The sequence below is a fragment of the Barbus barbus genome (genome assembly GCF_936440315.1).
Source record: "Barbus barbus genome assembly, chromosome: 13".
Classification (NCBI taxonomy): Eukaryota; Metazoa; Chordata; class Actinopteri; order Cypriniformes; family Cyprinidae; genus Barbus; species Barbus barbus.
This window is the reverse complement of record NC_136741.1, coordinates 19,436,218-19,453,117: the sequence shown is the minus strand read 5'-3', so window position 1 is coordinate 19,453,117 and position 16,900 is coordinate 19,436,218. Positions and strand designations below refer to the sequence as shown.

Sequence of the window (16,900 nt, the reverse complement as noted above, 5' to 3'; positions counted from 1 at the left end):
GCATGGCATGGAGGCAATCAGCCTGTGGCACTGCTCAGGTGTAATGAAAGCCCAGATTGCTTTGATAGCGGCCTTCAGGTCATCTGCATTGTTGAGTCTAGTGTCTCTCATCTTCCTCTTGACAATAGGTCAGGCGAGTTTGCAGGCCAATCAAGCACAGTAACTCCATGGTCATTGAACCAGCTTTTGGTTTCTTTGGCAGTGTGGGCAGGTGCCAAGTCCTGCTGGAAAATGAAATGACATGGCAGCCCAAATCATTACTGACTGTGGAAACTTCACACTGTACTTCAAGCAACATGGATTCTGTGCCTCTCCACTCTTCCACCAGAATCTGGGACCTTGATTTCCAAATGTAATGCAAAATTTACTTTGGACTTTGGACCAGCAATAGTCCAGTTCTTTTTCTCCACAGCCCAGGTAAGACGCTTCTGATGTTATCTCTGGTTCAGAAGTGGCTTGGTAACCCTTTTCCTGAAGAAGTCTGAGCGTGGTGACTCTTGATGCACTGACTCCAGCTTCAGTCCACTCCTTGTGAAGCTCTCCCAAGTGTTTGAATCAGCTTTGCTTGACAGTATTCTCAAGCTTACGGTCATCCTTTTCCTACCCAAATTATTCCTTCTAGTCAACTTTGCATTTAATATGCTTTGATACAGCACTCTGTAAACAGCCACACCTTTCAGTAATGACCCTCTGTGACTTACCCTCTTTGTGGAGGGCATCAATGTTCGTCTTCTGGATCATTGCCAAGTCATTGCTTCCCCATTATTGTGGTATCAAAGAACAAGAGATACCCGGAATTTATACTGTAGGGATGGTCATTAATTAAAACTCAAATGTAAATATTTTAATATTTTGAGATACTGATTTTTGACTTTCATGAGCTGTAAGCTCTAATCATCAAAATTAAAACTAAAAATACTTTTGAAATGTTTTACTTTACATGAAAAAATGAACTTTTCGAAAAAAACAAATATTCAAATTTTTTGAGATGTACCTGTAGTAGATATGGTGTCAAGAGGTCAAGATCTGCTCTAAACACCACATCTTTTTATAATCATCTCTTATCTGTTTCTTTCTGTTAAAGAATGTGGCAGTAAGTTTCACAGAAAGTTTCTTTCTGTAAAATGCAAGAGTTATAGGTTAAAAGCTTATTGAATACATATGAATAAGAACTTTAATTTGTGCGTTTACAGGGTTTTATGCTACATTGAACTTACCGCTGTGGTTGGTTTTGTGATTTTATTGATTTTTTATGGGGGTTGGAGTATTGAATCAATTTATTGTTGATTCAGTTTGGTTTAGTAACTGCGTAAAGTTCATCAATTATTGAATAAGTTTAATTTCTCTATAAAGCAGCTCTGGAGAAACAGTGATATCATCAGCTCAGTTCAGCTGTCATACAATAGTGTCTGTGCAGTTAAATAATATTGCCAAATTGTCCCCAACTAAGCAAGCCAAAAGGCGACAGTGGCAAGGAACCCAAACTCCATCAGTGACAGAAATGGAGGGGAAAAAAAGTCAGGGGGTCGGTTATCCTCTGTTCCTTCTTGGGCATGTAATGGCATATAGAAACTAGATAGTCATACCATCTAGCTTCTTAATAGTTCAGCAGCCTCTAGTGTGGCATAATGGACAAAATCATAGGCTTTACTGTCGCACACCACTCGGCTCGAAAGAACTTCCCCAAAGCACAAGAGAGTGTCGTATAGGGCAAGGTCATCGATGTCCCTTGTGAAGCACTTAACAATTGGTACCAATTACACTTTTTTTCAAAAAGGAATTGTGTTGAGCCCACATGATACCACATGGATTTGCCCAAGAGCTCAGAAAAAAATCAAAGTAAGGGCATTTTCGACATTGTGATGCTGTACAAAATAACAAAACCAAACCCACAAGAGAAATTGGTTGCTCTGTTTCTGCACACTTGCACAAAACAGATCAGGTCCAAATGGGAGGAAGGTTGAAAGCAACACCTGTTCACCGGTTGTGAGCACAAATTACCCACAAACAAAGGGCCCAACTGGTCTCTTTGTTGACCGTTAACCTCACCTGAACTGTAGGACGTGGTCATTTTGACTCTTCTTTTGTCAGAAAGCTCTTGGTACAAAGCAAAGAGCTGTGTAGAACTCACAATAGCGGAGTACAAATCGGATGAGTAAATAATTACAGAAAAAGTATTTCTGGGTGAACAGTAGCCAGGTATTTTACTTATTCACTTTTATTTTGGTTAATTCAATGTTGATTGCTAGAAAACACATTTAAGACTAGGGTTGCAAAACCTTAAAAAAGTAAATAAAACAAAAATAAAGATCTAGTCTGTACTTAATTTGTGATTCAAAGGTTAATATTTAAGAGTTCCTGAAGGTTTAGGAGCTTTTGTTGTGATTTAATGGAAGTAGCGACAGATCTTTTCTTCCTTTATTGTGATTGCAAGCTTAAAGTTACTTCCAAGAAACAGGGGTGGGGAAAACTTGATTCTTAGAAGAATGGACATGGACGATTCTGAATCGATTCAGAAATGTCAAAAATCTATTTTTCTTTTTCTTTCTGAATGTTAATTGATAATGTGATGTTGACTAAATGCAAAAGGTGGAACTGTAGCGCCCGGACAGACTGTGGCGTGCACGTAACAGATGCATGATGGTGGCGCGTGAAATCAGACCAGCACCGTCTGCGTTAAAACCTAGTGTATGGAAGCATTTTAAATGGTTCTGTTGTATCATTTTTTTTTTTTTTTTTTAAAATAGAAATATTTGACCAATATTCCATGTAGTTTCTTAATTAATAATGATGATCGATAAAGCTATTTAAACAATAATAATATTATCAAGGGTGTTACAAGATATCATGTCATTTATCTATTATTTTGTCAGTGGTTCAGAATATGCTTAAGTCTGTATTAATTTGCTACAAGTATGCTGCTACAGGCACATGTTTCATTTCCTGTTGGTTCTTTGTAACCTTGATGTTGACTTGCCAAATCACTTCCATTAGTTTTATTAATAAAATATCTTGGAAGTAAATTCATTATGGGTCATTACAGATACTTTGCTTTATAGTCAGACAGCGAGAAAAAAGAAAATCTGAAGATGCATCGATAATCGTTTTATCATCGAATCGCAACCCTCCAAACCCATTTCAAACATGGTTATCTTATTATATTATTGTTACCTTATAGATTCAAGAATACATCCATTCCAGACACGGAAGATGCTCTGATTTGAACATTTCGAATTTACCAAACATGTTAGAAGTACACACACATCTCCCAAAGACGAACCCCGGCTGGCCGGCCATCGGTCCCTTTCTCTGTGTCAGACTTAACTTTGTTTGTTGTCGTCTTCTAAATAATGCCGCGAGTGGGGCTTGAGGAAGTGACGTCGCCTGCGTCTGTGCAGTGCGACCTGATGCAGCCCCTGAAGTGAGACACAGGAAACAGAAATACTGCAAAATAATAATAACGCGATTAAACGAGACGAAATAACATTATAACATTTTGTTTAGTCTCGTTTTGGTCAACAAAAATGAAGAGACATTTTAGCATAGTTTTTATTTTGTAAGCCACATTTAGTCTCGTTTTTATTCATCAATAATATTGCATTATACATTTAATTATAGTCATCATCACATGACCAGTATTTACGGTGCGTCTCGTTTTCGTCACGTGATAAAGGTTCGTTGACGACGATATTTAGTCATAATTTTCGTTGACGAAAGCAACATTAGTTAGAAATAAAAAAATAAAAATGAAACAAATTATTAAGGTGCATTCAGACAGAATTTCCATCATGCTGACTTTAAGCATTTTTATTTGTATTTTTTTTAAAGCACACAAACAACAATAAACCTGGTAATTACCTGCTCATTGAGCATTAATCTGCTTTTGTTACTGGCTTTGCACCAGTACTGAAAATGTAAATGTTACATTTACGAATTAACTACATATTGGCAGATATTTCATACTGGTATTAGCCATTATTTGTTTTATTGAATTATTCATTTCTGTTACATTTGTTATGTTTGTTATGTAATAAAGCTAGACATTCTAAAATGTATATATGTATTTAAAGTATATTTACTTATATTTAAAGTAAATATTTACTGTATCGCGTATCTTGTCAGTGTCTGCACTTGCTTGGCCATTTTTAGTGATCAATAGGATAGTGGGTTCAGCTGAATTCTAATAGTGATTTGTTAGATAGGTATAAAAAAGGTTATTGTACCGCGGCAGCCCTCGTGTGAAGCCCTCTTAGTGTGAAGACCAAAGAGTGTAAAGACCATCGACTCCACCGGGCTGGGACACCGGCAAAGGATTTAAGTATCGCTTTTTATCTTTATTTTATTTTATTTTCATTTATATGTTTACTATTGAAATGTTGTTGTATGCATTTGTCAATTTTATTTAATTTCTGTATTTTCTTAAATGTGTGTGTAGATAGTATTTACAGAGTTTTAACTTTTAGTTTTAGTTACTTTTTCTTATTTGTAAGTCGCTTTGGATAAAAGTGTCTGCTAAATGACTAAAAGTAAAGAGTTATTGTCATTGCTCTGATTAGGTCAATATTGGGGACCAATAACATTAGAGCTTTCATCCAATTTGAAATGTATAAAAACATTCATTCATTCATTCATTCATTCATTCGACTGCTATGGAAACATTATAGGAATGCTTCTTACTTGACTCCACCTATATTTAGCTATTAGCTGTTAGCCACTTCTCGTTGCCTGCATTTTTGGCCAATGACAATACAATGAGCTCAAGCGAGGCCAAAGAGGTGCTGCCTTCCTCTGAACCTTTATCAGTTGGTATCATTGTTGGACTGTTGTTTTAGCAAAATGAGTGTTTCATACTTCTGTTTTGTAAAATGTAGTTTTATTTATTTATTTATTATAATTTTTTTTAGTTTTTTTGTTTTTTTGCAGAAGCCAATAAAACCCCTTGTTTCCTCTGAGAAATTACCGTGGAATACACAATGTCAGCACTGTTGCCTGCTGTTATGTTTGTTTGGTGTGTATGGATGTGCGTGGTATTGGGTGGAGGTGTTTTCTCTCTAGCTGTTTGTTCTTTGATGTGTGTCTGAAGCGACTGAGCCCATGTTGTCGGTTAGCTCAAGGTGACACAGTGCTGCCATGCCTGCCTGCATCTACCCTGCTGCAAAACTGCTCACACATATGCACACAGACACACATATGATTTTAACCAACCTTGCTTATCTTATAATTCCTCATTTTTCACTTTTTTCCTTCTTCTTCAGTTGAGTCCTTTGACCTGATGGACTAATGATGAAACAGTTTGGACTACACAGAAAAATCTCTCTTATGCTTGTACCATTTGACCGAATAATCCTGCATATACATGTGTGTTTGTGTGTGCACACACTTTAATCTCCTGTCATTCTGTCACTTTCTCCAGGGACGTTGTATTGAATACTGACAAATCCAGTCATTTCTGGTTGGCAGATCATTTAGCATTAAAACATATCACTATTTCTCACTTAATTTTTTGTTTTACTAACAGCACTTGCAGTCTGGCAGTAATATGCTTATATTAGAGGTTGTATTACTGTATCTTTATACATGCATTGCTGTGTGTTTGAGTTAGAGAGAGAGAAAGAGAGGAGGGAGGGTGTAGAGGAGAGAGAAAGCACATGCCAGCATCTCACGATAGCTCTAGTAATGTCACAGGTTGCTGGCAACAGCAGCAGCTGTAGGAACATCATCTAGTGGTTGCTATCAGAGAGGAAACACGCTCATTTAGCCAGCTGTTCTTCCTTCTCTGGCGCTTTATCGCAATTAATCTCTGGATGACAGCCATGTTAGTGCACCGATATCATGTCTGATTCCTTCTGGACCATTCTCTCCAATTTCTCCCTGCCGGAGAGAAGCATGCTCCGCCGATCCAAGAGGTACAGCCATCCAATTTCACCTATGTTTTCTTTTGTCTTTTCTTGATAGTCAGGTAACTTGTTTTTTTTTTTTTCAGTCATATGAGCTGTAATTGATGGCATGTTGCAGGCTGTCTTGAGGTTTTGCTTATGTTGGTGTGCTCTGTGATTTTTTTTTTTTTTCTCTCTCGTTTTTTTGCTGGATTTCAGTGGTCATGCTCATTTCAGACCCTCCACATGCACATCGTACTATGTTCCTTCCTCTCAGTCAGTGTGCATAAAAATAATGACCGCCCTTCAGCCAGGGGCGCAAATTATGACGTGACCAGACATGCAGGAGAGCAACATGTTTGAGAGCGGACGGTTCTGCTCTGACCTACCATGCTGAAGTAAACTTGCACGCAGGTGTGCTCAAATGTGCAGTTGAGTTAGACAGAGATTGTCTATAATTGCTTTCCATCCTTCCCTGCTTGTGTTCTTCCTGTAGCCTGGAGAGACAGATGAGGGGAGGGCACAGTGCTTGCATAGCAACAGAGCTGAGACTGTTGTAGAGTGATCTGTTTCTTTTCACTCCATGTCTATCTCTGTAGTGTCATTCTCACAGTGATGTTAAATGTCTGAATCATTCCGTGGCCGTGTTAAGTCATCATAATTTACAAAAAGCCTTGTGTGAATCATGCACAAAAGTATGATTGAGACTTTGAATTGCGTGTCTTGTAAAGGAAAGATCCACTGATACTTTTCTAAATGATCAAATTTTATTTAATGGAGAATAAATTATTTAAAAAATTCACATGCTTTCTGTGTACACTATTATACTTTATCGTACATACTTTTATTCAGAAAGGATACATTCATTTGATCAGAAGTGACTGTAAAGACATGTTACATTTGATTTCTATTTCAAATAAATATTAAGCAGCACAGCTGTTTTCAACACTGAATAATAAGAAATGTTCTTGAGCACCAAATCAGAATATTAAAAAATTATTTCTGAAGGATCATGAGTCACTGAAGACTGCAGTAATGACTTAAATTTGCAATAATATTTCACGGTGTTAGTTTTATTTAGTTATCAAGTAAATGCAACATTGATGAACGTAAGAGACTTCTTTTAAAAACATTAAAAGACTCCATACTTTTGAATGGTAGTGTATTGTGGCTGGGTATTGGTGATCATTTCCAGATTCGATATAATTCACAAGTTCTTAATTCATTTTAGGTTCTGTCAACAGGCCTGTTTCAGTTGTCATTATAGCAGTGTTTAGCATCTTGTGGCGTACATTCATTTTCTCCATCCAGGTGCCCTGACCCCTGTCCCTATGATAACCTGCTGCCCTTTCTGAGAAGACAACTCTGTATTATTAATATAATGTAGATGTGTTGAGAGGGTTTGTGCCTCCTGTGAAACACATCACATCGAAGCAGACACCACCAGACTGAGCTGGACCTACACACACACACAGACAGACAGACACACACACCAGTTAGGGTTGTCATCATAACAGCATTTCAGTATTCTGATACTGATATCAATTAAATTTCATGATTCTTGATACCAATGTAGATATTGCAACAAAAACAAATTTGCTGTTGATTGCTTTTTTGTTTTCTATTTATTTCAAGTATTTCAATAGTTCAAAAATATATGCGAATAATTATAAATTAGTCATACAATTGTAATAATTGTAAACAAATAATTTAAAACATTTTAAATCAGTATTGTTTTAGTCTTGTTTATGTTCATAGTATTTATTAATATCTTTTCATTCTTTTATTTTTATTTTTTCAAATTTCATTTAAATTTTAATGATCCTACAGAGCAGTTTGGAAAATGGATGGATGGATTTAAAAAAAAAGAAAAATTCATTTGATTAGTTTTGTTTATAAATTTAATTTGTTTTAATTTATTCATAAATTGTAGTGAGATTAGTCCTTCAGCTTAAATTTATTTTATTTCAGTTACCAAAATGCCATTTCAATATATTTTTAGGTTTTTCATTTAACATATATTTTATTTTTTATAGGACTGGCCTTTTTTTTCTATTAAATATATTTTTAACAGTTCTAATTTTAGTTAACAATAACAACACTGTTTTCAATTAACTTCTTTATTTATAATATATTTTATTTTGACATCACACCTTTTTTGTCCTGTCTGTTTACGACCACTTTAGAAAAAAAAAACTGTTTACATAAATACTTCCACTAAGACAAGCATTTGACCTCTCACGAAAGCATTCTTCACAGAGTACAAGCACAAAGTGTTTTGACGTATGTGTGTGTGTGTGTGTGTGTGTGTGTGTGTGTGTGTGTGTGTGTGTGTGTGAAGCTGTTATAACTCACCAGTCTCCTCTGTCCCCTGGGTGTTGCCGAACTAGCTGCTGTCTAACGCCTCACTTATCAACTTGCATCAACTCACATGACTCCACTATAGAATTTCCCAGCGGTATCATGTCTTGATGTGGTCTGTGCAACATGTTACAAAGTGTACAGTAAATGTAAAGAAATGTAAAGCTGAGCAGAATGGCTTCACAGCCTCAGTCTCAACAGTAGCTTTTTAAGCCCATGCGAAGCGGTTACAGCCACTGCTGGGTATAATAATAACTAAAAACCTTTTATCTCCCTTTATGCTTTCTTCTATTCTTTCCATCATTCTATCTCTTCATCTGTGGCCTCCAAATCTGCCCCTATCGTTCAGCCTCCCTTCAGCTTTCTCATTATAGTTACTCCCCATGACACTTCAGTATGTGTGCGCATGCAAAAAGTCTTTTGAGTCTCTCATGAAACATTCAGCAGAACCAATTTCATATCGTTCAGACTGTTAAATTGTCCTCTTCCTTGATGATATGGAATGTGCGATTGATTTCTCTCTTTTTTTTTTCTTTCATCTTTTCCTGCACTCAATATAGCCATGTAGCCTGTGGAAAGCCTTAAGTACATCTGAGCCGGTCTCAGTTATTGATTCATTGTATTTCAGACAGTGGTTGATGGTTGTTTGCATTTTTAATTATCCACATAGGAATGCCACAGGCAACATAATAACTATAAGTGTGGCAGCTTTGGGCCACCATATTCCAGAAGAAAATGAGTCTAATTTGAAACAAAAATGACACAATATTGATAGTACCTTGATTGCAAGAAGGAAGCTCGAGGCAGAAACCATCAGTGCTGTAATTGGCTTTCTGGCCAACATTGATCCTGGCAGGCTTCTTTGCATCTCTTGAAACCCCTATTCCCATTGTTTCAGTTATATTATGCTTGCCAAACCTCAAATCGGGTCAAGCTTGTTATAAAAGAGGCAATGCATTTGTTTATTTTCTCATTTCCCCCTTTCAACCTGTCCACAGTGTTGAGTGGGGTGGAGTGCTAGGCTAGCAGGTGTTTGCTCATAATTGCAGTGTTCAGTATTAATTGGCTCCTTGCATCTGCTCATGGCAATTACATCATTCAGCTCATGGCATTTGGCAGCGTGAGTCCAAAAACCACTCTGTTTCCTCAGTCCATGAGGTGGATAATCATTTGATATGCTAAACAGCAGAAATTATATTTTCATAACATTTTAACTATACCTTTTCTGTTTATGCATGTTTGTTTGTTTGTTTGTTTGAGCATTTCTAAGTGTATTACTTGCCATCTGTTGAGGGATATCAATCTGTGCACATACATAGGTGGGTTTAGATTTTGTTAGAAGGCACATATGGCTTTAAACACCTGTCATATCACAGGGAATGTAGGTCACAATCATCTGTGCTTTGAAGTGCCGATGTGAAGATACTCTAGGTGCAATGTGACAAAGTGGCAAGCAATAAATACTATCTGTGTAAAATCCAAGTTTGTCCCCTATATCTGTCCAGCAATATATTTTTTCAGCTTGATTTCTGTTCTACCCACTGTGAAATCCCATTGGTCCAGAATCACGCTTCCCATAACTTTAACCTCAGATAAGTTCTGATTGGGTGTAATCGTGTGGTGTACGCGCTGTCTTCGCTTTCAGCAAGAATAGAAAAATTACTTGTCGCCAGAAACCTGTCAGGTTGGGTCTGGACACAGTGTTATTCTGTAGCTCAGTACACAAAGCAAAAGGCAGTTCAGTTCAAATTATCCTGCCCAGCAGTGTGGAGAACTGCAATTTCCTTCTGTTATCTACTGAGACTCTGCTTCATTTCTCATGAATGAAGATCCTCCTTTATAGCATCTTATCTGGCTTATCTAAAATCAAGTTTAGAGGGATAGAGTGGAAGAGCTTTGACAGTTTCTCACAAACACCTCACTATTGCATCTTTTATCCACAGGATTTGTACTCAAGGCTATGCAGTTTGTCTGCAAGTGTGTTTGTTCTCAAATGTAGGCTTTATGCTAGAGTATTTGTGCTGTTGTGTGCAATCTAATCCAGGATAAGTGAGTGTATGAGTGGATTATCTTTTGCTTAGTTCAAGTGGTTCTTTTAGTTCAGATAGCCACAATGTGCGTGTGAACTGATGTGAACTAAACGAAAATCTAAAACAAGCATATAGTCTCTATTTAACAAGGTGCATCATTTGTAGTTATGCACACATAACCTGTTGACTAAAGCTTAGAGACAGATTCATAAATATACTTCATGTTCATGTTGTTAATTGTATCCAAACATAAACACATTCTACCAAACCTAATGTGTCATTCAAAACGGCCCTCAACAAATCCAGTCACACTTGAATTAGTTTAAATGAAGCTTAATCAACTCAAATAACCTAAAATGAGCACAGACGGAAATGAAAACAAGCAGGTTTGCTTGTGAATAAAATTGGCTTTTCTTGGTGTTTAGAAGTCACTGGGAAGCAATTCTCTCTGCAATTACTGTAATTAAGGGATAACTTTCTTTTCGCATGCGTGAACCCTGCACAGCTGCTCATATTATTAGTATGTAAATTGTACTGGGGCTTTTTGCTGCCATGTTTTCCTGCTTTTTATTTTTCTGTTGATGGAATGATGTTTTAATGAGAGTGTGCAGCTCCTTTCAACAGCATACCTCCCGGAGTTTCACATCCAAGCTCAATTTATTCCAAAATGCACTTTCATTTTGTTCATTATTGCTAATTTATGTCAATATCCACCCACACACTCACCTAAACAATGTGAAATTTTCTGGATAACAGCTTCTTGGCCATTGTCAGGTTGTGTTCAGCTGCTTTAAGCTTTCATGACAGCACTGACAGGTTGTGGCTGTTTGTGTATAATAAATTCTTGAGTAAATACCTTTATTAAAAGTGTCTTTATGGAAAAAAGTACCTGTAAGAAACTTATATATATATATATATATATATATATATACACACACACACACACAACTTATACATCTGCATAGAGATACAAAAATTCTCTGCCTGAGACTCTCATTCTGTTGCCATTGGGTGCTATCACTCATGTATATGGAAATCACCAGTTCTCATTGAAAATGTATGACTTGAGGTCACAGCAGATCGCTGTCAGTGTAAGCGCTCTTATAGATAAGACTACTTTATAGAAGCCCTGTTTTATTAGGGCATTAAATGGTACAGGTATTCATTGATAATATCCATTGAAGACTCATTAATATTGCAGGTTGCTTGACATTGGTTTGACACTAACAGACTGAATGAGAGCATACTGCCGTTAGATGTTTTTTTTTGTAGAATAAATGGATGCGGTATAGCTTCTCCTGTGAGTAGGAGATGTGAGATTTCTTGATAGTTACCGTTTTTAAGCATTTTGCGGTCAGCATGCACATGACAGACAACATCACAGTGCTTTTCTGATGTCTCGTACACCTAACATTCTTCTCGCAAAAAATCTCATCTTTAAGCCAGCACCAAAAGAAATCTTTTCTTATCAGCCACTTTAGAAGAAAGGCCTTTCTTTAAGAATTAATGTGCCAGCGTTAGCTTGTGAGTCATCGATTTTCTCCTCGTTTCTCGTTTTTTTCTTCCTCCCACCCCTTGCTTTCCCTTTTTCTCCATGTCTCCCGCTGTGACTCTACTCACTTCTGAACCTCCATTTCACACTGAGTGATGGCTACCACTGTGAAAGTGACGCAGGTCTCTGCTGTGATAGTTACTCTTTTTGCGACACTGTTTGGACCAAGAAGCATCCATGCAATTATCCAGAAAATTACCAAACACTTTTAATGTCATTGTCATGGTCAGAAAAGGCACGGAACAGTGGTGACATACTGTAAAATGTGTGAAATGCTCACAGCCATGGCCAATTTCCTTTGGCGTGAGATGCAGATTTCAGTTTTTATACACACCATACCCATTACCGAAAACGTTTTTGGACACTTATGTCATACTTGAAAATATATTGTCTTTGAATATCAGTACATTTATTTTTAAAGACTTATAGCACATTTAACAAAGGTCAGGTGGTAAGGAGCAAGTGAGGGGAGTAGAACTCGTAAAAAAATAAATATATGTATGTATGTGCATACATACATACATATACATTTATTATTATTATTATTTTTTTTTTTTAAATGTATGAAAATACTTAAGGATACTATATACTATTTGGTAACATGCTGTAATGTTTTAAAGATTTAATTTAGTTTCTTTTCATTAGTTTTGTTTATTTTTATTTTATATTTTTGATTAAAATGATTATTGTTTGTGTTTGTTTGAACGCACATTTTTATATAAACAGTTAGTAATGATATTGATTTAAGTTTCACAACCCTCTACACAAAACAGTTCTTGTTTTGTTTCTAGTTGGACATGACAGAATTTGGCATTCAGTAACTCTTCTGACTATTCTGAGTTTATTCAGTGAAAGATTATTACTGTTGATTCAAATACATTTTTGTGAGAATTTTTTTTGTTGAGGTCATGTTTGTTTTTGAGTGTAGTTATTTTAAATATTGCCTAATAAAGACATTGTCTTGTCTTTTGATGTCTTGTCTTAGCATTATTTCAGGGAGCACTAGCTTTTTACATCAATTCATATACAAAGTCAAAACTCTGACGAAATATAATGTCTTTTGTCATGGCATAGACTATAGATTCAGCAGTGGCGTGATGTCTTGTAAAGGCCATAGCTTGCCTTTCTGATCACTCAGCTGTGTGTGCGTGTGTATGTCAATATTTTGCTCACATTCGATAACCACTCATCCCTTACTTTTCACTACTCTGCTTGCCGTCTTGCAGTTCTGAAAACTCAGCCGGTCATCTCTCCTCTCTGCAATGAAGCGTGAGGCTGTATTGTCTTAGCTGGAGGTCTCAAAGTTCATTTCAGTTGAATTCTGAGCTGTAGGTGGCCGTTTCTCCCTGTCAGCTTGAGCTGGAGGCTTTTAGCATTTACGTCAGAAGAAAAGAGAGCAGATATTACTGTGCACTTTCAGCCTCATAAAATGAGGCCCTTTTGTGTGACCTGAATTAGATGGTGACCATAAGCCTCCACTGCCATTGAGAGGTGAAGCTCTTTCTACTTTGCTGTATGTAATCTTTCTGAATGGGCATGCTTTCAGATTCAGTATATTACAATGTCTTGACTCTGACCTGTTTTTACATTTGGTTCAATCTAAAGATCATCTTCAAAAACAGCTTTGGCACCATAGTTTATTGTTTATTTGGATCTCATTAGCTTCCACAAAGTGGTTGCTAGTCTTCATGGGGTCCACAACTCAATCCAAAGCAGACAATCGTACAAATAGACAAAAAAAAAACTTTATTAACCTTTCCTTGTAAAAAATAGTCCAATACATCTACTGTATTTTAGTCAATATTATGCATAAATGCAATCTGCATTCTGAATTTTGTTTTTGGTTCTTTTCTACAGCTGTCGGACCAGCAACAGGAAAAGCTTGATAGTGACATCCAGCACCTCTCCCACTCTGCCTCGCCCCCATTCACCTCTGCACGGACACCCAGGTAAAATATATACCTCTTCCAAAGAATAGACAGAAGCATTATGCTACTTTACAAGATACTTTGATTGCAAATTTCTTTGCAATGGGCTTCGTGGAAATCACTTAAGATGACGGTCAGATTTGAGTTTGAGTTTATTTAGTTGTTTAGTTTGTTTGTGCTAGTATCATGTTGTTAGCTTAGCAACATATGCTACTTCAAACTTGATTTAGCAGAAGTGCTAAAAACAAACTAAGATATCTGGGTGTAGATAACATTGTACAGATTGATGTATTACATATACTACTGATATTGTAACATTACAAAGCTTGTTGAAAAGCGACAGAGTTGTCCTTTAAGTGTTGATGCCTATTTAGATTATTTCAGTCACTTTCAAGGTGTCTTTTCTCTTAGGATGCTGTCTTAGTAGGTAGCTGGCTATGTAGATTGTTGACATTTTACTAGAGTCTGGACCAGAGCCATACAAACTGCACACACTTCACAAGTAAGACACACACATCCTGTTTAAATGGAAAGCTGTGTGGCAGCTGTTCACAAAATATTACATTATATCTCCATAGCAACCATCAAATCTCAGTTTGCCATAGAGTAATTCTAATGTGGTGTAGGGATTTCTCATCTAATTCATTGGCATTATGAATGGATTGACAGTTGACATTTTCTAATACATTTTTTCTGTATGCCTCCTTAGGGATTGGCAGATTTATTCTTTCCATCTTGTCTGAAATACGTCATTCTGAGTTTGAAAATCTTCTTATTAACCTTTCCCTGTAAAACACGAGGCATAATCAAATCCATGTGTTATACATACACACAGTCCAGATTAGTGTTTATGTAAGGAGAAGATCATTTTAAGTCATCATAGAGATGAGATGAGTGATTCGTAGTTGTGTGTGTGTGGTGAGTGCATTGTCAATGAGAGTAAGCAAACATTTTCATTTTACAGAAGCACAAATGACAGTTGCTCTAATGTGGACATATTTGCTGTAAATTGTCCTCTACATGTGCATTAAAATAACATTGAATGATCATTAAAGTAGCCAATAGCCTATTTGGATAATAACCCCACAGTTAAAGGATCATTATTTAGATTGTAAGAACTGCTGTGAAGAGTGTTTAAATTACAAAATGTTTCAAAAGGAAAGAATTTATGGGTGGCCAAAAGAAGTCATTAGTCAAGAAAAACGATGTGAAAACACATCAGGGTTTTGCCAAAAACTATAATATTGACCCATTTGTGTTGTGGGAAAGATATTTTGTGGTCAAATGAAACCAAGATACAGCTTTTTAACTTAAATTCAATGCGATTTACTTTAAATCTAATATCTAACACTGGCCACAAAACACTATATCTACAGTGAATTATGATGATGTTAGTTTCATGCTTTGGGCACTAGCCGTTTTATTAAAACAGAAGGAAGAATGGATGGTGCAAAATACGGGGAGTGCTGTAGTAGAACCTCTCAGTCCACTAATAAACTTGAGCTTGAAGTATTTCAACATGGCAGTGACCGCAAACACCAAACCAGATATTATGAAGTCATTGCTTAAGTTCAGTTTGCTAAAATGAGTTAATAAATTGGTTATTATGTTATTGTTAACTAACAATGAACAATACCAAAATGAATTTATTAGTGTGATTTTATAAATATATTCTTGATAATTCACATTTAGCTTAGAATAATAAATGCTTTAAAATGGTTCGTTGTTAGGTAATGATACCTAATGCATTAACTATTGTTAGCAAAATTATCCTTTTTGTAAAGTGTTACAACTTAACTTTACTAAAATAAAAAGGCAGGGAATTACTATTTTCAGTATTTTGTTTGGAATGTTGTATATGTAAAATTTATTTTAATGTTTAATATTTTATAATTTAAGCTTTTATGATTATAAATATGTTTTAAATGTTTTATAATTATAAAACTAATGACAATAAAACAGTTTCATTATAGAAAAAAGAGTAATACTGTACTATAAATCAGAGATTTGTCATTCAGAAAAACAAGAAAAATGGTTAATACTTTGCAAAGCACTATGTAACACTTCAGTTGTCACAGTAATGCTTTAATAAAGCTGAAGCTGATGATAAAACACTTAGTAAAAGTGCTGCTGCTCCAGTGGGTGTATGCCTTGTGTCACTTCCACATTGTGTAAAATCTGAGCAGGAAAGAGAAATGAAGAGATCAGCTGTCAAATCCAGCAAACATACTCTCGAGCTTGCAGTGCTCAGTCCTTTATATAACCCACATGAGCTTGGTTGGAAACACTGTTTGTTTTGTCCATACTGCATCAAGCAATATATAAAGGAACAAATCTAAAATGGAACATTAACCCAAATGCGGCTTCATTTTAAGCACTTCAAAGCCATTAGCAGCAGTCTAATACGACTGCCAACAGAAGCAGCGGAGGCTAAATTATTTCAAACTCAACTGAGCACAGTCAACAGGGGGTTTGCACTGCCACGCTGCACTCATTACAGTCTGTTTCAAGAAGCTGTTTGCCAGGTTATGACACCAGCAGCACAAGAATTAAATACTGCAGTGCTTTGTGAGGTGTCATTACACTTAAGACAAGAAAAGAACTCACTACTGATGTGATGCTGCTGTTTGGGTAAGCATATTAGATTCATCTGTGTAAAAAATAATACTAATTAATCACTGTGTGGGGGAAAACATCTGATTTGTTATGATATATATAACCAGAAGGTGTCATAATATTTGATCTATATAGTAATTGTATTTTTTGGACCTTTCTATATTTTACTTAATATTGGGCAATATATACATTGATATTATGAGTGAAAGAAGGATAAATGAATCAAGCAGTTATAAAGAATGGTGAGTTACAACGACTAAACATTGCATGAATTCCTCTGTGTTCTTATTGAAGTCACATTTAAAAAAATTAAATCAGTATGCAGTTTATTTCCACATAGGAAAGTTGAAAATGTCACATTTTGTGTGATATGTCACACTGTCATCCAAAAACCTCATTCGTACCACATTCAGCTGTGGTGTGAACGTAGCATGTGTAATTCAACAGGGTGCTGATTGGTTTTCTTCTCTCGGCTGTGTATCGTATGAGAGGGTGTCTGCATCTCTTCAGCGAACCCTTCATCCACTACAGTCTTCG

General features: G+C 36.2%; 1 protein-coding gene across 2 annotated transcripts in view; it reads left to right on the top strand.

The window, feature by feature from the left end:
- The window catches only part of LOC306879352 (microtubule-associated serine/threonine-protein kinase 2-like), a 141,572-nt gene that overhangs the window by 100,292 nt on the left and 24,380 nt on the right, over nucleotides 1–16,900 (top strand). For both annotated transcript variants that reach the window (XM_079432207.1, XM_079432208.1), the window contains exon 5: nucleotides 13,677–13,768. In XM_079432207.1, the coding sequence (XP_079288333.1) occupies nucleotides 13,677–13,768 (92 nt within the window). The remainder of the gene's footprint in view (nucleotides 1–13,676; nucleotides 13,769–16,900) is intronic.